The sequence below is a fragment of the Lepisma saccharinum genome, unplaced genomic scaffold (assembly GCF_977018435.1).
Source record: "Lepisma saccharinum unplaced genomic scaffold, izLepSacc3.1 HAP1_SCAFFOLD_89, whole genome shotgun sequence".
NCBI lineage: Eukaryota > Metazoa > Arthropoda > Insecta > Zygentoma > Lepismatidae > Lepisma > Lepisma saccharinum.
Genome location: NW_028142923.1, coordinates 324,692 through 350,593, shown reverse-complemented (window position 1 = coordinate 350,593; position 25,902 = coordinate 324,692). Strand labels below are relative to the sequence as shown.

The 25,902-nt window shown below is 34.5% G+C and overlaps 1 protein-coding gene across 1 annotated transcript; it reads right to left on the bottom strand.

Moving 5' to 3' along the window:
• Window positions 1-10,377: 10,377 nt before the first annotated feature.
• LOC145982302 (uncharacterized) lies at window positions 10,378-15,495 on the bottom strand. Its single transcript, XM_083115871.1, has one exon. It carries the CDS (start codon window positions 15,493-15,495, stop codon window positions 10,378-10,380), a length of 5,118 nt encoding a protein of 1,705 aa, XP_082971997.1.
• Between the last annotated feature and the right edge of the window lie 10,407 nt (window positions 15,496-25,902).

The following is a 25,902-nucleotide window of genomic DNA, read 5'->3' as shown; positions in this document are numbered from 1 at the left end:
TAAGCATGAATATTAAACATGGATTAAATTTTTTTGATGACCCAATAGAGAGCTTCGACCTGATTATATTGAGTGTAAAATCACTTCTGTATCTTTCATAATAACGGATATGTGCGAGTTTGAAATTATATATAATGTTTTTGTAAAACATATTTCCAAGGATGTATTACATTGTTTCAACAATCAAAGTGGTTATTTCAAATCTCCACGACGACGACTACAATCAAGCACAAATAGATTGTTTACTTTATTGTTATGAGAGTTTCCATGGTAACTAAGCATGAATATTACACACGGATTAAATTTTTCCGGGTGAGCGAATAGAGAGCTTCGACCTGATTACATTGAGTGTAAAATCACTGCTGCATCTTCTATAGTACCGGAGATATGCGAGTTTGAAATTTTATATAATGTTTTTGTAAAACATGTTTCCAAGGATGTATTACATTGTTTCAACAATCAAAGAGGTTATTTCAAATCTCCACGACGACGACTACAATCAAACACAAATACATTTTTTACTTTAGTGTTATGAGAGTTTCCATGGTAACTAAGCATGAATATTAAACATGGATTAAATTTTTTGATGACCCAATAGAGAGCTTCGACCTGATTATATTGAGTGTAAAATCACTGCTGCATCTTCTATAGTACCGGAGATATGCGAGTTTGAAATTTTATATAATGTTTTTGTAAAACATGTTTCCAAGGATGTATTACATTGTTTCAACAATCAAAGTGGTTATTTCAAATCTCCACGACGACGACTACAATCAAGCACAAATAGATTGTTTACTTTATTGTTATGAGATTTTCCATGGTAACTAAGCATGAATATTACACATGGATTAAATTTTTCCGGATGAGCCCATAGAGAGCTTCGACCTAATTACATTGAGTGTAAAATCACTGCTGTATCTTCTATAGTAACGGAGATATGCTAGTTTGAAATTATATATAATGTTTCTTTAAAACAAGTATCCAAGGATGTATTACATTTTTTCAACAATCAAAGAGGTTATTTCAAATATCCACGACGACGACTACAATCAAGCACAAATAGATTGTTTACTTTATTGTTATGATAGTTTCCATGGTAACTAAGCATGAATATTACACATGGATTAAATTTTTCCTTTTGACCCAATAGAGAGCTTCGACCTGATTACATTGAGTGTAAAATCACTTCTGTATTTTCCATTGTAACGGAGATATGCGAGTTTGAAATTTTGTATTATGTTTTTGTAAAACGTAATGGCTTAGGATGTATTATATTGTTTCAACAATCAAAGTGGTTATTTCAAATCTCCACGACGACGACTACAATCATGCACAAATTGATTGCTTACTTTATTGTTATGAGAGTTTCCATGGTAACTAAGCATGAATGTTAGACATGGATTAAATTTTTCCTGTTGACCCAATAGAGAGCTTCGACCTGATTACATTGAGTGTAAAATCACTTCTCTATTTTCCATTGTAACGAAGATATGCGAGTTTGAAATTTTATATAATGTTTTTTTTAAAACGTGAAGGCTTTGGATGTATTATATTGTGTCAACAATCAAAGTGGTTATTTCAAATCTCCACGACGACGACTACAATCAAGCACAAATAGATTGTTTACTTTATTGTTATGAGAGTTTCCATGGTAACTAAGCATGAATATTACACATGGATTAAATTTTTCCGGATCAGCGAATAGAGAGCTTCGACCTGATTACAATGAGTGTAAAATCACTGCTGCATCTTCTGTAGTGTCGGAGATATGCGAGTTTGAAATTTTATATAATGTTTTTGTGAAACATGTTTCCAAAAATGTATTACATTGTTTCAACAATCAAAGTGGTTATTTCAAATATCCACGACGACGACTACAATCAAACACAAATAGATTGTTTACTTTAGTGTTATGAGAGTTTCCTTGGTAACTAAGAATGAATATTACACATGGATTACATTTTTTCGGATGAGCCAATAGAGGGCTTCGACCTGATTATATTGAGTGTAAAATCACTGCTGCATCTTCTATAGTACCGGAGATATGCGAGTTTGAAATTTTATATAATGTTTTTGTAAAACATGTTTCCAAGGATGTATTATATTGTTTCAACAATCAAAGTGGTTATTTCAAATCTCCACGACGACGACTACAATCAAGCACAAATAGATTGTTTACTTTATTGTTATGAGATTTTCCATGGTAACTAAGCATGAATATTACACATGGATTAAATTTTTCCGGATGAGCCCATAGAGAGCTTCGACCTAATTACATTGAGTGTAAAATCACTGATGTATCTTCTATAGTAACGGAGATATGCTAGTTTGAAATTATATATAATGTTTCTTTAAAACAAGTATCCAAGGATGTATTACATTTTTTCAACAATCAAAGAGGTTATTTCAAATATCCACGACGACGACTACAATCAAGCACAAATAGATTGTTTACTTTATTGTTATGATAGTTTCCATGGTAACTAAGCATGAATATTACACATGGATTAAATTTTTCCTTTTGACCCAATAGAGAGCTTCGACCTGATTACATTGAGTGTAAAATCACTTCTGTATTTTCCATTGTAACGGAGATATGCGAGTTTGCAATTTTGTATTATGTTTTTGTAAAACGTAATGGCTTAGGATGTATTATATTGTTTCAACAATCAAAGTGGTTATTTCAAATCTCCACGACGACGACTACAATCATGCACAAATTGATTGCTTACTTTATTGTTATGAGAGTTTCCATGGTAACTAAGCATGAATGTTAGACATGGATTAAATTTTTCCTGTTGACCCAATAGAGAGCTTCGACCTGATTACATTGAGTGTAAAATCACTTCTCTATTTTCCATTGTAACGAAGATATGCGAGTTTGAAATTTTATATAATGTTTTTGTAAAACGTGAAGGCTTTGGATGTATTATATTGTGTCAACATTCAAAGTGGTTATTTCAAATCTCCACGACGACGACTACAATCATGCACAAATTGATTGCTTACTTTATTCTTATGAGAGTTTCCATGGTAACTAAGCATGAATATTAAACATGGATTAAATTTTTTTGATGACCCAATAGAGAGCTTCGACCTGATTATATTGAGTGTAAAATCACTTCTGTATCTTTCATAATAACGGATATGTGCGAGTTTGAAATTATATATAATGTTTTTGTAAAACATATTTCCAAGGATGTATTACATTGTTTCAACAATCAAAGTGGTTATTTCAAATCTCCACGACGACGACTACAATCAAGCACAAATAGATTGTTTACTTTATTGTTATGAGAGTTTCCATGGTAACTAAGCATGAATATTACACACGGATTAAATTTTTCCGGGTGAGCGAATAGAGAGCTTCGACCTGATTACATTGAGTGTAAAATCACTGCTGCATCTTCTATAGTACCGGAGATATGCGAGTTTGAAATTTTATATAATGTTTTTGTAAAACATGTTTCCAAGGATGTATTACATTGTTTCAACAATCAAAGTGGTTATTTCAAATCTCCACGACGACGACTACAATCAAGCACAAATAGATTGTTTACTTTATTGTTATGAGAGTTTCCATGGTAACTAAGCATGAATATTACACATGGATTAAATTTTTCCGGATGAGCGAATAGAGAGCTTCGACCTGATTACATTGAGTGTAAAATCACTGCTGCATCTTCTATAGTATCGGAGATATGCGAGTTTGAAATTTTATATAATGTTTTTGTAAAACATGTTTCCAAGGATGTATTACATTGTTTCAACAATCAAAGTGGTTATTTCAAATCTCCACGACGACGACTACAATCAAACACAAATACATTTTTTACTTTAGTGTTATGAGAGTTTCCATGGTAACTAAGCATGAATATTACACATGGATTAAATTTTTCCGGATGAGCCAATAGAGGGCTTCGACTTGATTGTAGTGAGTGTAAAGTCACTGCTGTATCTTCTATAGTAACGGAGATATGCGAGTTTGAAATTTTATATAATGTTTTTGTAAAACATGTTTCCAAGGATGTATTACATTGTTTCAACAATCAAAGTGGTTATTTCAAATCTCCACGACGACGACTACAATCAAACACAAATAGATTGTTTACTTTAGTGTTATGAGAGTTTCCATGGTAACACATGGATTAAATTTTTCCGGATGAGCCAATAGAGGGCTTCGACTTGATTATAGTGAGTGTAAAGTCACTGCTGTATCTTCTATAGTAACGGAGATATGCGAGTTTGAAATTTTATATAATGTTTTGTAAAACATGTTTCCAAGGATGTATTACATTGTTTCAACAATCAAAGTGGTTATTTCAAATCTCCACGACGACGACTACAATCAAACACAAATAGATTGTTTACTTTAGTGTTATGAGAGTTTCCATTGTAACTAAGAATGAATATTACACATGGATTACATTTTTTCGGATGAGCCAATAGAGGGCTTCGACCTGATTATATTGAGTGTAAAATCACTGCTGCATCTTCTATAGTACCGGAGATATGCGAGTTTGAAATTTTATATAATGTTTTTGTAAAACATGTTTCCAAGGATGTATTACATTGTTTCAACAATCAAAGTGGTTATTTCAAATCTCCACGACGACGACTACAATCAAGCACAAATAGATTGTTTACTTTATTGTTATGAGATTTTCCATGGTAACTAAGCATGAATATTTCACATGGATTAAATTTTTCCGGATGAGCCCATAGAGTGCTTCGACCTAATTACATTGAGTGTAAAATCACTGCTGTATCTTCTATAGTAACGGAGATATGCTAGTTTGAAATTATATATAATGTTTCTTTAAAACAAGTATCCAAGGATGTATTACATTTTTTCAACAATCAAAGAGGTTATTTCAAATCTCCACGACGACGACTACAATCAAGCACAAATAGATTGTTTACTTTATTGTTATGAGAGTTTCCATGGTAACTAAGCATGAATATTACACATGGATTAAATTTTTCCTGTTGACCCAATAGAGAGCTTCGACCTCATTACATTGAATGTAAAATCACTTCTGTATTTTCCATTGTAACGGAGATATGCGAGTTTGAAATTTTGTATTATGTTTTTGTAAAACGTAATGGCTTAGGATGTATTATATTGTTTCAACAATCAAAGTGGTTATTTCAAATCTCCACGACGACGACTACAATCATGCACAAATTGATTGCTTACTTTATTGTTATGAGAGTTTCCATGGTAACTAAGCATGAATGTTAGACATGGATTAAATTTTTCCTGTTGACCCAATAGAGAGCTTCGACCTGATTACCTTGAGTGTAAAATCACTTCTCTATTTTCCATTGTAACGAAGATATGCGAGTTTGAAATTTTATATAATGTTTTTGTAAAACCTGAAGGCTTTGGATGTATTATATTGTGTCAACATTCAAAGTGGTTATTTCAAATCTCCACGACGACGGCTACAATCATGCACAAATTGATTGCTTACTTTATTCTTATGAGAGTTTCCATGGTAACTAAGCATGAATATTAAACATGGATTAAATTTTTTTGATGACCCAATAGAGAGCTTCGACCTGATTATATTGAGTGTAAAATCACTTCTGTATCTTTCATAATAACGGATATGTGCGAGTTTGAAATTATATATAATGTTTTTGTAAAACATATTTCCAAGGATGTATTACATTGTTTCAACAATCAAAGTGGTTATTTCAAATCTCCACGACGACGACTACAATCAAGCACAAATAGATTGTTTACTTTATTGTTATGAGAGTTTCCATGGTAACTAAGCATGAATATTACACACGGATTAAATTTTTCCGGGTGAGCGAATAGAGAGCTTCGACCTGATTACATTGAGTGTAAAATCACTGCTGCATCTTCTATAGTACCGGAGATATGCGAGTTTGAAATTTTATATAATGTTTTTGTAAAACATGTTTCCAAGGATGTATTACATTGTTTCAACAATCAAAGAGGTTATTTCAAATCTCCACGACGACGACTACAATCAAGCACAAATAGATTGTTTACTTTATTGTTATGAGAGTTTCCATGGTAACTAAGCATGAATATTACACACGGATTAAATTTTTCCGGGTGAGCGAATAGAGAGCTTCGACCTGATTACATTGAGTGTAAAATCACTGCTGCATCTTCTATAGTACCGGAGATATGCGAGTTTGAAATTTTATATAATGTTTTTGTAAAACATGTTTCCAAGGATGTATTACATTGTTTCAACAATCAAAGTGGTTATTTCAAATCTCCACGACGACGACTACAATCAAGCACAAATAGATTGTTTACTTTATTGTTATGAGAGTTTCCATGGTAACTAAGCATGAATATTACACATGGATTAAATTTTTCCGGATGAGCGAATAGAGAGCTTCGACCTGATTACATTGAGTGTAAAATCACTGCTGCATCTTCTATAGTATCGGAGATATGCGAGTTTGAAATTTTATATAATGTTTTTGTAAAACATGTTTCCAAGGATGTATTACATTGTTTCAACAATCAAAGTGGTTATTTCAAATCTCCACGACGACGACTACAATCAAACACAAATACATTTTTTACTTTAGTGTTATGAGAGTTTCCATGGTAACTAAGCATGAATATTACACATGGATTAAATTTTTCCGGATGAGCCAATAGAGGGCTTCGACTTGATTGTAGTGAGTGTAAAGTCACTGCTGTATCTTCTATAGTAACGGAGATATGCGAGTTTGAAATTTTATATAATGTTTTTGTAAAACATGTTTCCAAGGATGTATTACATTGTTTCAACAATCAAAGTGGTTATTTCAAATCTCCACGACGACGACTACAATCAAACACAAATAGATTGTTTACTTTAGTGTTATGAGAGTTTCCATGGTAACACATGGATTAAATTTTTCCGGATGAGCCAATAGAGGGCTTCGACTTGATTATAGTGAGTGTAAAGTCACTGCTGTATCTTCTATAGTAACGGAGATATGCGAGTTTGAAATTTTATATAATGTTTTGTAAAACATGTTTCCAAGGATGTATTACATTGTTTCAACAATCAAAGTGGTTATTTCAAATCTCCACGACGACGACTACAATCAAACACAAATAGATTGTTTACTTTAGTGTTATGAGAGTTTCCATTGTAACTAAGAATGAATATTACACATGGATTACATTTTTTCGGATGAGCCAATAGAGGGCTTCGACCTGATTATATTGAGTGTAAAATCACTGCTGCATCTTCTATAGTACCGGAGATATGCGAGTTTGAAATTTTATATAATGTTTTTGTAAAACATGTTTCCAAGGATGTATTACATTGTTTCAACAATCAAAGTGGTTATTTCAAATCTCCACGACGACGACTACAATCAAGCACAAATAGATTGTTTACTTTATTGTTATGAGATTTTCCATGGTAACTAAGCATGAATATTTCACATGGATTAAATTTTTCCGGATGAGCCCATAGAGTGCTTCGACCTAATTACATTGAGTGTAAAATCACTGCTGTATCTTCTATAGTAACGGAGATATGCTAGTTTGAAATTATATATAATGTTTCTTTAAAACAAGTATCCAAGGATGTATTACATTTTTTCAACAATCAAAGAGGTTATTTCAAATCTCCACGACGACGACTACAATCAAGCACAAATAGATTGTTTACTTTATTGTTATGAGAGTTTCCATGGTAACTAAGCATGAATATTACACATGGATTAAATTTTTCCTGTTGACCCAATAGAGAGCTTCGACCTCATTACATTGAATGTAAAATCACTTCTGTATTTTCCATTGTAACGGAGATATGCGAGTTTGAAATTTTGTATTATGTTTTTGTAAAACGTAATGGCTTAGGATGTATTATATTGTTTCAACAATCAAAGTGGTTATTTCAAATCTCCACGACGACGACTACAATCATGCACAAATTGATTGCTTACTTTATTGTTATGAGAGTTTCCATGGTAACTAAGCATGAATATTAAACATGGATTAAATTTTTTTGATGACCCAATAGAGAGCTTCGACCTGATTATATTGAGTGTAAAATCACTTCTGTATCTTTCATAATAACGGATATGTGCGAGTTTGAAATTATTTATAATGTTTTTGTAAAACATATTTCCAAGGATGTATTACATTGTTTCAACAATCAAAGTGGTTATTTCAAATCTCCACGACGACGACTACAATCAAGCACAAATAGATTGTTTACTTTATTGTTATGAGAGTTTCCATGGTAACTAAGCATGAATATTACACACGGATTAAATTTTTCCGGGTGAGCGAATAGAGAGCTTCGACCTGATTACATTGAGTGTAAAATCACTGCTGCATCTTCTATAGTACCGGAGATATGCGAGTTTGAAATTTTATATAATGTTTTTGTAAAACATGTTTCCAAGGATGTATTACATTGTTTCAACAATCAAAGAGGTTATTTCAAATCTCCACGACGACGACTACAATCAAGCACAAATAGATTGTTTACTTTATTGTTATGAGAGTTTCCATGGTAACTAAGCATGAATATTACACATGGATTAAATTTTTCCGGATCAGCGAATACAGAGCTTCGACCTGATTACAATGAGTGTAAAATCACTGCTGTATCTTCTATAGTAACGGAGATATGCGAGTTTGAAATTTTATATAATGTTTTTGTAAAAATGTTTCCAAGGATGTATTACATTGTTTCAACAATCAAAGTGGTTATTTCAAATCTTTACGACGACGACTACAATCAAACACAAATACATTTTTTACTTTAGTGTTATGAGAGTTTCCATGGTAACTAAGCATGAATATTACACATGGATTAAATTTTTTTGATGACCCAATAGAGAGCTTTGACCTGATTATATTGAGTGTAAAATCACTGCTGCATCTTCTGTAGTGTCGGGGATATGCGAGTTTGAAATTATATATAATGTATTTGTAAAACATATTTCCAAGGATGTATTACATTGTTTCAACAATCAAAGTGGTTATTTCAAATCTCCACGACGACGACTACAATCATGCACAAATTGATTGCTTACTTTATTCTTATGAGAGTTTCCATGGTAACTAAGCATGAATATTAAACATGGATTAAATTTTTTGATGACCCAATAGAGAGCTTCGACCTGATTATATTGAGTGTAAAATCACTGCTGCATCTTCTATAGTACCGGAGATATGCGAGTTTGAAATTTTATATAATGTTTTTGTAAAACATGTTTCCAAGGATGTATTACATTGTTTCAACAATCAAAGTGGTTATTTCAAATCTCCACGACGACGACTACAATCAAACACAAATACATTTTTTACTTTAGATTTATGAGAGTTTCCATGGTAACTAAGCATGAATATTACACATGGATTAAATTTTTCCGGATGAGCCAATAGAGGGCTTCGACTTGATTATAGTGAGTGTAAAGTCACTGCTGTATCTTCTATAGTAACGGAGATATGCGAGTTTGAAATTTTATATAATGTTTTTGTAAAACATGTTTCCAAGGATGTATTACATTGTTTCAACAATCAAAGTGGTTATTTCAAATCTCCACGACGACGACTACAATCAAACACAAATAGATTGTTTACTTTAGTGTTATGAGAGTTTCCATGTTAACACATGGATTAAATTTTTCCGGATGAGCCAATAGAGGGCTTCGACTTGATTATAGTGAGTGTAAAGTCACTGCTGTATCTTCTATATTAACGGAGATATGCTAGTTTGAAATTATATATAATGTTTCTTTAAAACAAGTATCCAAGGATGTATTACATTTTTTCAACAATCAAAGAGGTTATTTCAAATCTCCACGACGACGACTACAATCAAGCACAAATAGATTGTTTACTTTATTGTTATGAGAGTTTCCATGGTAACTAAGCATGAATATTACACATGGATTAAATTTTTCCTTTTGACCCAATAGAGAGCTTCGACCTCATTACATTGAGTGTAAAATCACTTCTGTATTTTTGAATAGCTTCCTAGTTCCTGGGTGTGTGGTTTCGCGTATGTCAGTTTCACTCTGGTACAAATGAAACATATATGTAGATTAACTTATACTTTAATAACATGAAGCACGTAAAAAACACGAAATATATGAAGAGTTCCACACAAATGTACACGAATATGACGAGGCGTACAACACACGTACGTCGCCTTACGACTCAACTCGGACTCACACTGCGCATGCGCACACTGCATGGCAACAAGCTTAATAAGAATGACAATTCGTCTGAACATCACGGCCCCTCTTGGAAGATCGGCTTCCAAAATTAGAATACACAATAATTATTACCTTTTAAAATATAACATATTACACTTGAATACATAGATTACAATAAACACAATTTCTTTTCTGGTTACATATTTACACTTTCTCAATTGGTAGAGGTGCAAGCTTCATAATAGGCCTCTTTAGTTCACCGTCTTTAGTTTTAACAGTTGCAACTCTTACCAAACCATCTTGTCCTTTGTGAGTTTCGATAACTCTACCTAATTTCCACTTCAATGTGGGTACGTTATCTTCCTTTATCAACACTAAATCATTGACTTGAAGGTTAGGCAATCTCTTCTGCCACTTCGGTCTACTTTGAAGTCCAGATATGTACTCCAAATGCCATCTTCTCCAAAAATGCTGCACGATTTGTTGACACCTTTGCCAACGCGTCAGGCGGTTAATTTTGCTCTTGGTGAAATCATCTTCTGGAATGTTAAGTAGGTTGTCGCCAATCAGGAAATGCCCTGGCGTAAGTGCTGTCAGGTCATTGGGGTCACTTGACATGGCTGTGATTGGACGAGAGTTCAAACAACCTTCTATCTGCACTAATACTGTGTAAAGCTCTTCAAAATTCAACACAGCATTGCCCACAACACGTTTCAAATGATATTTTATGCATTTTATGTTACTTTCCCAAATTCCGCCAAACCAAGGTGAGGAAGGGGGATTAAAATGCCACTTGATTCCTTCATTTGTCAGAAAGTTATGTACAGTTTCTCTATGGTTCGGTTCTCTCAAAAAATACAACATTTTATGCAATAGTTTGTCAGCTCCTACATACTGAGTACCACAATCAGAATACAGGTTAGCAGGTTTTCCTCTACGAAATATGAAACGTCTCAAACATGCAATAAACGTATTAGTAGTTGCTGAAGATACAATTTCAATGTGAACACACTTAGTAGAAAGACATATAAACAAAACAATGTAACCCTTGATTGTTTTATGAGATTTCAAAAATCCAGACTTAATTGAAATGGGACCTGCAAAGTCAGTGCCTGTGTTTACAAAAGGTCTTGCTTCGTTTACTCTAGGAGGCGGTAAACTTCCCATCAATTGTTTAGCTGTAATAGCCTTGACACGTCTACAAATAACACATTTGTTCACTATGCTACGAACCATATCTCGAAGCCCAACTATCCAATATGTTTGTGTCACAATAGCTTGTAACAGTTGCGGATTTGCATGGAGATTTTTCACATGTTCATGTCTCAATAACAGTTCAGTAAACGGATGATTTTTGGGTAACACTACAGGATGTTTCTTATCTGAAGACACATCAGCATTATGTAAACGCCCACCTACTCGTAACACACAATTATTGTCAATGAATGGACTCAACGAAAGAAGTTTACTGGATGAGGGGAGCTCCTGTTCTGTTTGTAAACAGTTAACCTCGCTCTCATATGCTTCACGTTGGGTGACCTTGACCCAGAACTCAGTCGCAGCTGATAACTCTTCGGTTGTCAACGTCTGCTCGTTTCGCTGCATGGAAGGCGCTCTACAGTTGCTTATGAATCTAAACATCCAAGCAGTAACACGTATCAATCTCAAGAATGATGAGAATCTCTGCAATAACTCCTTAGTGTCAAAGGTTGTAGTCAACAGCACGCGAATCCTTGTTTTTCTTTCCTCCTTTTTTATTTCTTCACTTTCCACTGTAGATGATTCATGCATAGGCAACTCAGGCAAATAAAGAAATGATGGACCATTCCACCATAAATGAGCTTCACACAACTGTGTAGGGAAAACACCACGAGAACCAATGTCTGCAGGGTTTTCTTTCGAACGCACATGAAACCACTGTTGAGGATTCGTCAGTTCATGAATGAGTGAAACTCTGTTCGAAACAAATGTACTCCATCTGGATGGATCTGATTTAATCCAACATAGGGTGATCTGGGAATCAGACCAAAGGAAAATATCGTCTATATGCAATGACAATGATGACTGCACAATACTAATCAATTTGGCTAACAACACAGCAGCACATAACTCTAAACGTGGCAATGTTACAGGTTTTATGGGTGCAAGCTTTGTTTTCGAAACTAACAATCTGACTGTAACAGCGTTGTTATCATATACTGTTCGTAGATACACAATAGCACATGTACCTTTCTCACTGGCATCACAAAAACCAATCAGTTGACACAAAGTTGGTTCTCTACATTTTAAGCATCGCGGTAACTGTATGCTCTGTAACACATGTAATTCAGCACAATGTCTTTCCCATATTTCTCTTATGTCACTAGGAATAGGTTCATCCCAATTTAACTGTTCCTTCCACAGTGATTGAATTAATAATTTAGCTAACATAGTGACTGGGGCTAGTAATCCGAGTGGATCAAATATGCGAGCTACCTCAGACAACAACAACCTTTTGGTTAATACAGGGTGTTCACTAGGTGGGTTAATGATGATACTCAAATGATCAGTATCCGGGTGCCACACAAGGCCAAGAGTTCTTATGAATTCGCTTTTATGGACGGAAGATATTGTAGGTTTCTCTCGCAAATGCTCAGGAATACTGTTCAACACGTCAGTATGATTTGACGTCCACTTATGCAACTCAAATCCACCCTTTCTCAACAATTGTGTCAATTGTTGCTGCATCTCTATTGCTTCTGGAACACTGTCAGCTCCACTGCTCAAATCGTCCATATAAAACTGTTTCTTTAAGACTTCTGCTGCAATCGGGTAATTTTCACCTTCATCGTCTGCTAACTGACGTAACACTCTCGTAGCAAGAAAAGCAGCTGGTGCCGTGCCATACGTGAGCGTATTTAAACGATAAACAATCACAGGTTGATTGGGGGATTCTCTCCACAAAATTAATTGGTAGTCTCTGTCCTGAAGATCCACCTTTATCTGGCGATACATCATACGAACATCACTCGTCAATGCAATAAGATGGCCACGAAAACGTAACAAAATGGATAGTAACTCTGGCTGTTGTTTATCTCCATTCATTAACACGTCATTCAAGGACACGCCTGTGCTAGTTTTACTCGATCCATTAAAAACTACTCTCAGTTTCGTACTTGTGCTTGTCTCCTTTGTTATAGAATGATGCGGAATGAAATAAGAATCAGCAGGGGTGCTGGGTGGTTCACAGTCCGCCATTGGTGTCATATGATTCAACGCAATGTACTCTTGCATGAATGACTGGTATTGTTCTAGTCTCTGTCTATCAACTCGAAGCCTACGCTCTTGACTAAACAAACATTTCATCGTCTTATCCTTTGAATAACCTAACTCGTCGCGGTTGACCTTAAATGGTAAGCGTACGACGTACCGACCATCATCCTCGCGATAATGTGTTCGTACGAAATGTTCCTCGCACAATTGTTCTTCTTGACTCGGCACTCGTAAGTTAGGAATCTCCTCCGATTCAAAAAACTTATTCAGTGTTTCGTTCAGATCATTTTCTTGGACAACAATGTGATAAGAAGACAGAGATTGTTGAGGTCTTTGTTGAGGAGTTTTGCCACAAACAACCCATCCCAAGCGGGTTTGAATAGCCACGGGTTCATTCATTCTCCCCTCTCTTCTTCCACTCATTAGTAACAATGGGAAAAGATCAGCCCCGATAAGCAACTGAATAGTGTCAGGTTTGTGATATGAAGGATCGGCAAGCTCAAGGTTTCGTAAATGTTTAAAACTCAGAGTGTTTGGTACACACGCTTGTGGCACTGTGTTGGATATTTTCTTCACAATTAAGGGCGAGCAATGATAGGATCTGTCCCCGTTTTTAGAGAGTATGTTCAAATCAACAGTAGAGTGTGAATTGCCGGCATTTACACCCGAAATTCCAGTAACCGACACGAACACTTTTTTACGTTTCAATGCTAATAATTGGGCTGCGTTCTCGCTCAAAAATGACTTTTCACTAGCACTATCCAAAAGTGCTCGCAGGGAGTGAAGCTGATTTTGTTTATCCTTTACTCTTACAACAGCAGTAGGTAACAAGACACGCGTTGCGTCACACTGCGTATCAGCTGTTATGTGCGACACCACTTGCGGCGTTGCCAAGTTTCCACTTACCTTAGCTCTTTGCGAAGTTTCACGATGGATAGACGTGTGGTGAGACCTACCACAAGACCTACACGAGCCTGATTTACACCTATCCACAAAATGAGAATTATCAAGGCAGTTGAAACACAAGCCCTTCGATTTCACAAACACTTCCCTCTCTGGCACAGATAGGCTCATATATTCTTCACATTTACTCAAAAAATGCGATTCTCGACACATAGGGCAAGAGGACGACACGTGAAATGAATTAGCACTTCTTCTAGCACCGGGTTCACTGTGGGGGGTGGGGGGTTTCCTTTGGGATCCTGGTTTCGAGTCCTTGGAAGATGCAGATGCTGCGAGCGCTCTCGCTCTGTTGTCCAGGAAGCCGCTCAGCTGTTCGAAAGTAGGAAGTTGCTCTGACGGCACGCTCAGCTCCCATTGTTGCCTCGAAGTACTGTCCAATTTCTCCACGGTATGAAACACTAGGATAGCGTCCCAATGCTGCACTGGAATGTCCAACACACGTAAAACTCGAACACATTCTGTCGTCACGTCAACCAGCTTGCGTAAGCCGACAGCAGACTCAGTTTGTAATGAGGGTTGGGACACAAGCCGCTTAATTGTGTCGTTCATTAGCGCGTGTTTCTGTTCATATCTGTTAGTCAGAATGTCCCAAGCTTCTTTGTAATTCGAATCGGTTATCGCTATAGACTGTAACAATAACGCGGGTTCACCACGGACGCTCGATTTCAAATACTGCAGTTTTTGCGCGGGCGAAAGTAACGTGTTGTTGTGTACGGACGCCACGAACAAGTCTCTAAAAGAAAGCCACTGCTGCAGATTACCTGTAAAAGTAGGCAAATCCAATCTTGGTAGACGCACATCACTCACTGTCTTTGTCTCGGTCACGGTCACGGTAGTTTGCTGTTTTTTCGCGATGTATAACTTGGCCAATGCTTCGTCGAGCCTGTCTTGCACTGAACCAATTTCCTCATCATATTGCTCAAACTGTTCGTCGGTGCACTTTTCTGAGATTTCACGGATCAGTTTTTGAGTGTCTTCTGTCAGTTGTAATGCTTTGTCTATGTACACTAAAACATTACCTTCGGTGAGATCATCTGCCGCCAATTTCTTCTCCAAACGTGTGACGTCACGTTTGAGGAGACGTTTGTTTGAAAGCATTTGCTCCATATTTCAGTCTCAAAACACCTAAAGTACATACACGAAGATCACAGTCACACCCGGCAAGGATACGATGCACAGAATTGCTGGTAAGCACAAAACACCGTCTCTCGAAGCTCAAACACAAAGCCGTTAATAAGGCGCACTTTCTCAGCGGGAACACAATGGATGACCGGGCCGTAACGAATCGAATCAACCATTTATCCGGGCACAGGAGGACCATGAATAGCTTCCTAGTTCCTGGGTGTGTGGTTTCGCGTATGTCAGTTTCACTCTGGTACAAATGAAACATATATGTAGATTAACTTATACTTTAATAACATGAAGCACGTAAAAAACACGAAATATATGAAGAGTTCCACACAAATGTACACGAATATGACGAGGCGTACAACACACGTACGTCGCCTTACGACTCAACTCGGACTCACACTGCGCATGCGCACACTGCATGGCAACAAGCTTAATAAGAATGACAATTCGTCTGAACAATTTTCCATTGTAACGGAGATATGCGAGTTTGAAATTTTGTATTATGTTTTTGTAAAACGTAATGGCTTAGGATGTATTATATTGTTTCAACAATCAAAGTGGTTATTTCAAATCTCCACGACGACGACTACAATCATGCACAAATTGATTGCTTACTTTATTGTTATGAGAGTTTCCATGGTAACTAAGCATGAATGTTAGACATGGATTAAATTTTTCCTGTTGACCCAATAGAGAGCTTCGACCTGATTACATTGAGTGTAAAATCACTTCTCTATTTTCCATTGTAACGAAGATATGCGAATTTGAAATTTTATATAATGTTTTTGTAAAACGTGAAGGCTTTGGATGTATTATATTGTGTCAACATTCAAAGTGGTTATTTCAAATCTCCACGACGACGGCTACAATCATGCACAAATTGATTGCTTACTTTATTCTTATGAGAGTTTCCATGGTAACTAAGCATGAATATTAAACATGGATTAAATTTTTTTGATGACCCAATAGAGAGCTTCGACCTGATTATATTGAGTGTAAAATCACTTCTGTATCTTTCATAATAACGGATATGTGCGAGTTTGAAATTATATATAATGTTTTTGTAAAACATATTTCCAAGGATGTATTACATTGTTTCAACAATCAAAGTGGTTATTTCAAATCTCCACGACGACGACTACAATCAAGCACAAATAGATTGTTTACTTTATTGTTATGAGAGTTTCCATGGTAACTAAGCATGAATATTACACACGGATTAAATTTTTCCGGGTGAGCGAATAGAGAGCTTCGACCTGATTACATTGAGTGTAAAATCACTGCTGCATCTTCTATAGTACCGGAGATATGCGAGTTTGAAATTTTATATAATGTTTTTGTAAAACATGTTTCCAAGGATGTATTACATTGTTTCAACAATCAAAGAGGTTATTTCAAATCTCCACGACGACGACTACAATCAAACACAAATACATTTTTTACTTTAGTGTTATGAGAGTTTCCATGGTAACTAAGCATGAATATTAAACATGGATTAAATTTTTTGATGACCCAATAGAGAGCTTCGACCTGATTATATTGAGTGTAAAATCACTGCTGCATCTTCTATAGTACCGGAGATATGCGAGTTTGAAATTTTATATAATGTTTTTGTAAAACATGTTTCCAAGGATGTATTACATTGTTTCAACAATCAAAGTGGTTATTTCAAATCTCCACGACGACGACTACAATCAAGCACAAATAGATTGTTTACTTTATTGTTATGAGATTTTCCATGGTAACTAAGCATGAATATTACACATGGATTAAATTTTTCCGGATGAGCCCATAGAGAGCTTCGACCTAATTACATTGAGTGTAAAATCACTGCTGTATCTTCTATAGTAACGGAGATATGCTAGTTTGAAATTATATATAATGTTTCTTTAAAACAAGTATCCAAGGATGTATTACATTTTTTCAACAATCAAAGAGGTTATTTCAAATATCCACGACGACGACTACAATCAAGCACAAATAGATTGTTTACTTTATTGTTATGATAGTTTCCATGGTAACTAAGCATGAATATTACACATGGATTAAATTTTTCCTTTTGACCCAATAGAGAGCTTCGACCTGATTACATTGAGTGTAAAATCACTTCTGTATTTTCCATTGTAACGGAGATATGCGAGTTTGAAATTTTGTATTATGTTTTTGTAAAACGTAATGGCTTAGGATGTATTATATTGTTTCAACAATCAAAGTGGTTATTTCAAATCTCCACGACGACGACTACAATCATGCACAAATTGATTGCTTACTTTATTGTTATGAGAGTTTCCATGGTAACTAAGCATGAATGTTAGACATGGATTAAATTTTTCCTGTTGACCCAATAGAGAGCTTCGACCTGATTACATTGAGTGTAAAATCACTTCTCTATTTTCCATTGTAACGAAGATATGCGAGTTTGAAATTTTATATAATGTTTTTTTTAAAACGTGAAGGCTTTGGATGTATTATATTGTGTCAACAATCAAAGTGGTTATTTCAAATCTCCACGACGACGACTACAATCAAGCACAAATAGATTGTTTACTTTATTGTTATGAGAGTTTCCATGGTAACTAAGCATGAATATTACACATGGATTAAATTTTTCCGGATCAGCGAATAGAGAGCTTCGACCTGATTACAATGAGTGTAAAATCACTGCTGCATCTTCTGTAGTGTCGGAGATATGCGAGTTTGAAATTTTATATAATGTTTTTGTGAAACATGTTTCCAAAAATGTATTACATTGTTTCAACAATCAAAGTGGTTATTTCAAATATCCACGACGACGACTACAATCAAACACAAATAGATTGTTTACTTTAGTGTTATAAGAGTTTCCTTGGTAACTAAGAATGAATATTACACATGGATTACATTTTTTCGGATGAGCCAATAGAGGGCTTCGACCTAATTACATTGAGTGTAAATTCACTGATGTATCTTCTATAGTAACGGAGATATGCTAGTTTGAAATTATATATAATGTTTCTTTAAAACAAGTATCCAAGGATGTATTACATTTTTTCAACAATCAAAGAGGTTATTTCAAATATCCACGACGACGACTACAATCAAGCACAAATAGATTGTTTACTTTATTGTTATGATAGTTTCCATGGTAACTAAGCATGAATATTACACATGGATTAAATTTTTCCTTTTGACCCAATAGAGAGCTTCGACCTGATTACATTGAGTGTAAAATCACTTCTGTATTTTCCATTGTAACGGAGATATGCGAGTTTGCAATTTTGTATTATGTTTTTGTAAAACGTAATGGCTTAGGATGTATTATATTGTTTCAACAATCAAAGTGGTTATTTCAAATCTCCACGACGACGACTACAATCATGCACAAATTGATTGCTTACTTTATTGTTATGAGAGTTTCCATGGTAACTAAGCATGAATGTTAGACATGGATTAAATTTTTCCTGTTGACCCAATAGAGAGCTTCGACCTGATTACATTGAGTGTAAAATCACTTCTCTATTTTCCATTGTAACGAAGATATGCGAGTTTGAAATTTTATATAATGTTTTTGTAAAACGTGAAGGCTTTGGATGTATTATATTGTGTCAACATTCAAAGTGGTTATTTCAAATCTCCACGACGACGACTACAATCATGCACAAATTGATTGCTTACTTTATTCTTATGAGAGTTTCCATGGTAACTAAGCATGAATATTAAACATGGATTAAATTTTTTTGATGACCCAATAGAGAGCTTCGACCTGATTATATTGAGTGTAAAATCACTTCTGTATCTTTCATAATAACGGATATGTGCGAGTTTGAAATTATATATAATGTTTTTGTAAAACATATTTCCAAGGATGTATTACATTGTTTCAACAATCAAAGTGGTTATTTCAAATCTCCACGACGACGACTACAATCAAGCACAAATAGATTGTTTACTTTATTGTTATGAGAGTTTCCATGGTAACTAAGCATGAATATTACACACGGATTAAATTTTTCCGGGTGAGCGAATAGAGAGCTTCGACCTGATTACATTGAGTGTAAAATCACTGCTGCATCTTCTATAGTACCGGAGATATGCGAGTTTGAAATTTTATATAATGTTTTTGTAAAACATGTTTCCAAGGATGTATTACATTGTTTCAACAATCAAAGTGGTTATTTCAAATCTCCACGACGACGACTACAATCAAGCACAAATAGATTGTTTACTTTATTGTTATGAGAGTTTCCATGGTAACTAAGCATGAATATTACACATGGATTAAATTTTTCCGGATGAGCGAATAGAGAGCTTCGACCTGATTACATTGAGTGTAAAATCACTGCTGCATCTTCTATAGTATCGGAGATATGCGAGTTTGAAATTTTATATAATGTTTTTGTAAAACATGTTTCCAAGGATGTATTACATTGTTTCAACAATCAAAGTGGTTATTTCAAATCTCCACGACGACGACTACAATCAAACACAAATACATTTTTTACTTTAGTGTTATGAGAGTCTCCATGGTAACTAAGCATGAATATTACACATGGATTAAATTTTTCCGGATGAGCCAATAGAGGGCTTCGACTTGATTGTAGTGAGTGTAAAGTCACTGCTGTATCTTCTATAGTAACGGAGATATGCGAGTTTGAAATTTTATATAATGTTTTTGTAAAACATGTTTCCAAGGATGTATTACATTGTTTCAACAATCAAAGTGGTTATTTCAAATCTCCACGACGACGACTACAATCAAACACAAATAGATTGTTTACTTTAGTGTTATGAGAGTTTCCATGGTAACACATGGATTAAATTTTTCCGGATGAGCCAATAGAGGGCTTCGACTTGATTATAGTGAGTGTAAAGTCACTGCTGTATCTTCTATAGTAACGGAGATATGCGAGTTTGAAATTTTATATAATGTTTTGTAAAACATGTTTCCAAGGATGTATTACATTGTTTCAACAATCAAAGTGGTTATTTCAAATCTCCACGACGACGACTACAATCAAACACAAATAGATTGTTTACTTTAGTGTTATGAGAGTTTCCATTGTAACTAAGAATGAATATTACACATGGATTACATTTTTTCGGATGAGCCAATAGAGGGCTTCGACCTGATTATATTGAGTGTAAAATCACTGCTGCATCTTCTATAGTACCGGAGATATGCGAGTTTGAAATTTTATATAATGTTTTTGTAAAACATGTTTCCAAGGATGTATTACATTGTTTCAACAATCAAAGTGGTTATTTCAAATCTCCACGACGACGACTACAATCAAGCACAAATAGATTGTTTACTTTATTGTTATGAGATTTTCCATGGTAACTAAGCATGAATATTTCACATGGATTAAATTTTTCCGGATGAGCCCATAGAGTGCTTCGACCTAATTACATTGAGTGTAAAATCACTGCTGTATCTTCTATAGTAACGGAGATATGCTAGTTTGAAATTATATATAATGTTTCTTTAAAACAAGTATCCAAGGATGTATTACATTTTTTCAACAATCAAAGAGGTTATTTCAAATCTCCACGACGACGACTACAATCAAGCACAAATAGATTGTTTACTTTATTGTTATGAGAGTTTCCATGGTAACTAAGCATGAATATTACACATGGATTAAATTTTTCCTGTTGACCCAATAGAGAGCTTCGACCTCATTACATTGAATGTAAAATCACTTCTGTATTTTCCATTGTAACGGAGATATGCGAGTTTGAAATTTTGTATTATGTTTTTGTAAAACGTAATGGCTTAGGATGTATTATATTGTTTCAACAATCAAAATGGTTATTTCAAATCTCCACGACGACGACTACAATCATGCACAAATTGATTGCTTACTTTATTGTTATGAGAGTTTCCATGGTAACTAAGCATGAATGTTAGACATGGATTAAATTTTTCCTGTTGACCCAATAGAGAGCTTCGACCTGATTACATTGAGTGTAAAATCACTTCTCTATTTTCCATTGTAACGAAGATATGCGAGTTTGAAATTTTATATAATGTTTTTGTAAAACGTGAAGGCTTTGGATGTATTATATTGTGTCAACATTCAAAGTGGTTATTTCAAATCTCCACGACGACGGCTACAATCATGCACAAATTGATTGCTTACTTTATTCTTATGAGAGTTTCCATGGTAACTAAGCATGAATATTAAACATGGATTAAATTTTTTTGATGACCCAATAGAGAGCTTCGACCTGATTATATTGAGTGTAAAATCACTTCTGTATCTTTCATAATAATGGATATGTGCGAGTTTGAAATTATATATAATGTTTTTGTAAAACATATTTCCAAGGATGTATTACATTGTTTCAACAATCAAAGTGGTTATTTCAAATCTCCACGACGACGACTACAATCAAGCACAAATAGATTGTTTACTTTATTGTTATGAGAGTTTCCATGGTAACTAAGCATGAATATTACACACGGATTAAATTTTTCCGGGTGAGCGAATAGAGAGCTTCGACCTGATTACATTGAGTGTAAAATCACTGCTGCATCTTCTATAGTACCGGAGATATGCGAGTTTGAAATTTTATATAATGTTTTTGTAAAACATGTTTCCAAGGATGTATTACATTGTTTCAACAATCAAAGAGGTTATTTCAAATCTCCACGACGACGACTACAATCAAGCACAAATAGATTGTTTACTTTATTGTTATGAGAGTTTCCATGGTAACTAAGCATGAATATTACACATGGATTAAATTTTTCCGGATCAGCGAATACAGAGCTTCGACCTGATTACAATGAGTGTAAAATCACTGCTGTATCTTCTATAGTAACGGAGATATGCGAGTTTGAAATTTTATATAATGTTTTTGTAAAACATGTTTCCAAGGATGTATTACATTGTTTCAACAATCAAAGTGGTTATTTCAAATCTTTACGACGACGACTACAATCAAACACAAATACATTTTTTACTTTAGTGTTATGAGAGTTTCCATGGTAACTAAGCATGAATATTACACATGGATTAAATTTTTTTGATGACCCAATAGAGAGCTTTGACCTGATTATATTGAGTGTAAAATCACTGCTGCATCTTCTGTAGTGTCGGGGATATGCGAGTTTGAAATTATATATAATGTATTTGTAAAACATATTTCCAAGGATGTATTACATTGTTTCAACAATCAAAGTGGTTATTTCAAATCTCCACGACGACGACTACAATCATGCACAAATTGATTGCTTACTTTATTCTTATGAGAGTTTCCATGGTAACTAAGCATGAATATTAAACATGGATTAAATTTTTTGATGACCCAATAGAGAGCTTCGACCTGATTATATTGAGTGTAAAATCACTGCTGCATCTTCTATAGTACCGGAGATATGCGAGTTTGAAATTTTATATAATGTTTTTGTAAAACATGTTTCCAAGGATGTATTACATTGTTTCAACAATCAAAGTGGTTATTTCAAATCTCCACGACGACGACTACAATCAAGCACAAATAGATTGTTTACTTTATTGTTATGAGATTTTCCATGGTAACTAAGCATGAATATTACACATGGATTAAATTTTTCCTTTTGACCCAATAGAGAGCTTCGACCTGATGATATTGTGTGCAAAATCACTTCTGTGTCTTCTGTAGTGACGGAGATATGCGAGTTTGAAATTTTATATAATGTTTTTGTGAAACATGTTTCCAAAAATTTATTACATTGTTTCAACAATCAAAGTGGTTATTTCAAATCTCCACGACGACGACTACAATCAAACACAAATAGATTGTTTACTTTAGTGTTATGAGAGTTTCCATGGTAACTAAGAATGAATATTACACATGGATTACATTTTTTCGGATGAGCCAATAGAGAGCTTCGACCTGATTATATTGAGTGTAAAATCACTGCTGTATCTTCTATAGTAACGGAGATATGCGAGTTTGAAATTTTATATAATGTTTTTGTAAAACATGTTTCCAAGGATGTATTACATTGTTTCAACAATCAAAGTGGTTATTTCAAATCTCCACGACGACGACTACAATCAAACACAAATACATTTTTTACTTTAGTGTTATGAGAGTTTCCATGGTAACTAAGCATGAATATTACACATGGATTAAATTTTTCCGGATGAGCCAATAGAGGGCTTCGACTTGATTATAGTGAGTGTAAAGTCACTGCTGTATCTTCTATAGTAACGGAGATATGCGAGTTTGAAATTTTATATAATGTTTTTGTAAAACATGTTTCCAAGGATGTATTACATTGTTTCAACAATCAAAGTGGTTATTTCAAATCTCCACGACGACGACTACAATCAAACACAAATACATTTTTTACTTTAGTGTTATGAGAGTTTCCATGGTAACTAAGCATGAATATTACACATGGATTAAATTTTTTTGATGACCCAATAGAGAGCTTTGACCTGATTATATTGAGTGTAAAATCACTGCTGCATCTTCTGTAGTGTCGGGGATATGCGAGTTTGAAATTATATATTATGTATTTGTAAAACATATTTCCAAGGATGTATTACATTGTTTCAACAATCAAAGTGGTTATTTCAAATCTCCACGACGACGACTACAATCATGCACAAATTGATTGCTTACTTTATTCTTATGAGAGTTTCCATGGTAACTAAGCATGAATATTAAACATGGATTAAATTTTTTGATGACCCAATAGAGAGCTTCGACCTGATTATATTGAGTGTAAAATCACTGCTGCATCTTCTATAGTACCGGAGATATGCGAGTTTGAAATTTTATATAATGTTTTTGTAAAACATGTTTCCAAGGATGTATTACATTGTTTCAACAATCAAAGTGGTTATTTCAAATCTCCACGACGACGACTACAATCAAGCACAAATAGATTGTTTACTTTATTGTTATGAGATTTTCCATGGTAACTAAGCATGAATATTACACATGGATTAAATTTTTCCTTTTGACCCAATAGAGAGCTTCGACCTGATGATATTGTGTGCAAAATCACTTCTGTGTCTTCTGTAGTGACGGAGATATGCGAGTTTGAAATTTTATATAATGTTTTTGTGAAACATGTTTCCAAAAATGTATTACATTGTTTCAACAATCAAAGTGGTTATTTCAAATCTCCACGACGACGACTACAAACAAACACAAATAGATTGTTTACTTTAGTGTTATGAGAGTTTCCATGGTAACTAAGAATGAATATTACACATGGATTACATTTTTTCGGATGAGCCAATAGAGGGCTTCGACCTGATTATATTGAGTGTAAAATCACTGCTGTATCTTCTATAGTAACGGAGATATGCGAGTTTGAAATTTTATATAATGTTTTAGTAAAACGTGATGGCTTAGGATGTATTAGATTGTTTCAACAATCAAAGTGGTTATTTCAAATCTCCACGACGACGACTACAATCAAACACAAATACATTTTTTACTTTAGTGTTATGAGAGTTTCCATGGTAACTAAGCATGAATATTACACATGGATTAAATTTTTCCGGATGAGCCAATAGAGGGCTTCGACTTGATTATAGTGAGTGTAAAGTCACTGCTGTATCTTCTATAGTAACGGAGATATGCGAGTTTGAAATTTTATATAATGTTTTTGTAAAACATGTTTCCAAGGATGTATTACATTGTTTCAACAATCAAAGTGGTTATTTCAAATCTCCACGACGACGACTACAATCAAACACAAATACATTTTTTACTTTAGTGTTATGAGAGTTTCCATGGTAACTAAGCATGAATATTACACATGGATTAAATTTTTTTGATGACCCAATAGAGAGCTTTGACCTGATTATATTGAGTGTAAAATCACTGCTGCATCTTCTGTAGTGTCGGGGATATGCGAGTTTGAAATTATATATAATGTATTTGTAAAACATATTTCCAAGGATGTATTACATTGTTTCAACAATCAAAGTGGTTATTTCAAATCTCCACGACGACGACTACAATCATGCACAAATTGATTGCTTACTTTATTCTTATGAGAGTTTCCATGGTAACTAAGCATGAATATTAAACATGGATTAAATTTTTTGATGACCCAGTAGAGAGCTTCGACCTGATTATATTGAGTGTAAAATCACTGCTGCATCTTCTATAGTACCGGAGATATGCGAGTTTGAAATTTTATATAATGTTTTTGTAAAACATGTTTCCAAGGATGTATTACATTGTTTCAACAATCAAAGTGGTTATTTCAAATCTCCACGACGACGACTACAATCAAGCACAAATAGATTGTTTACTTTATTGTTATGAGATTTTCCATGGTAACTAAGCATGAATATTACACATGGATTAAATTTTTCCGGATGAGCCCATAGAGAGCTTCGACCTAATTACATTGAGTGTAAAATCACTGATGTATCTTCTATA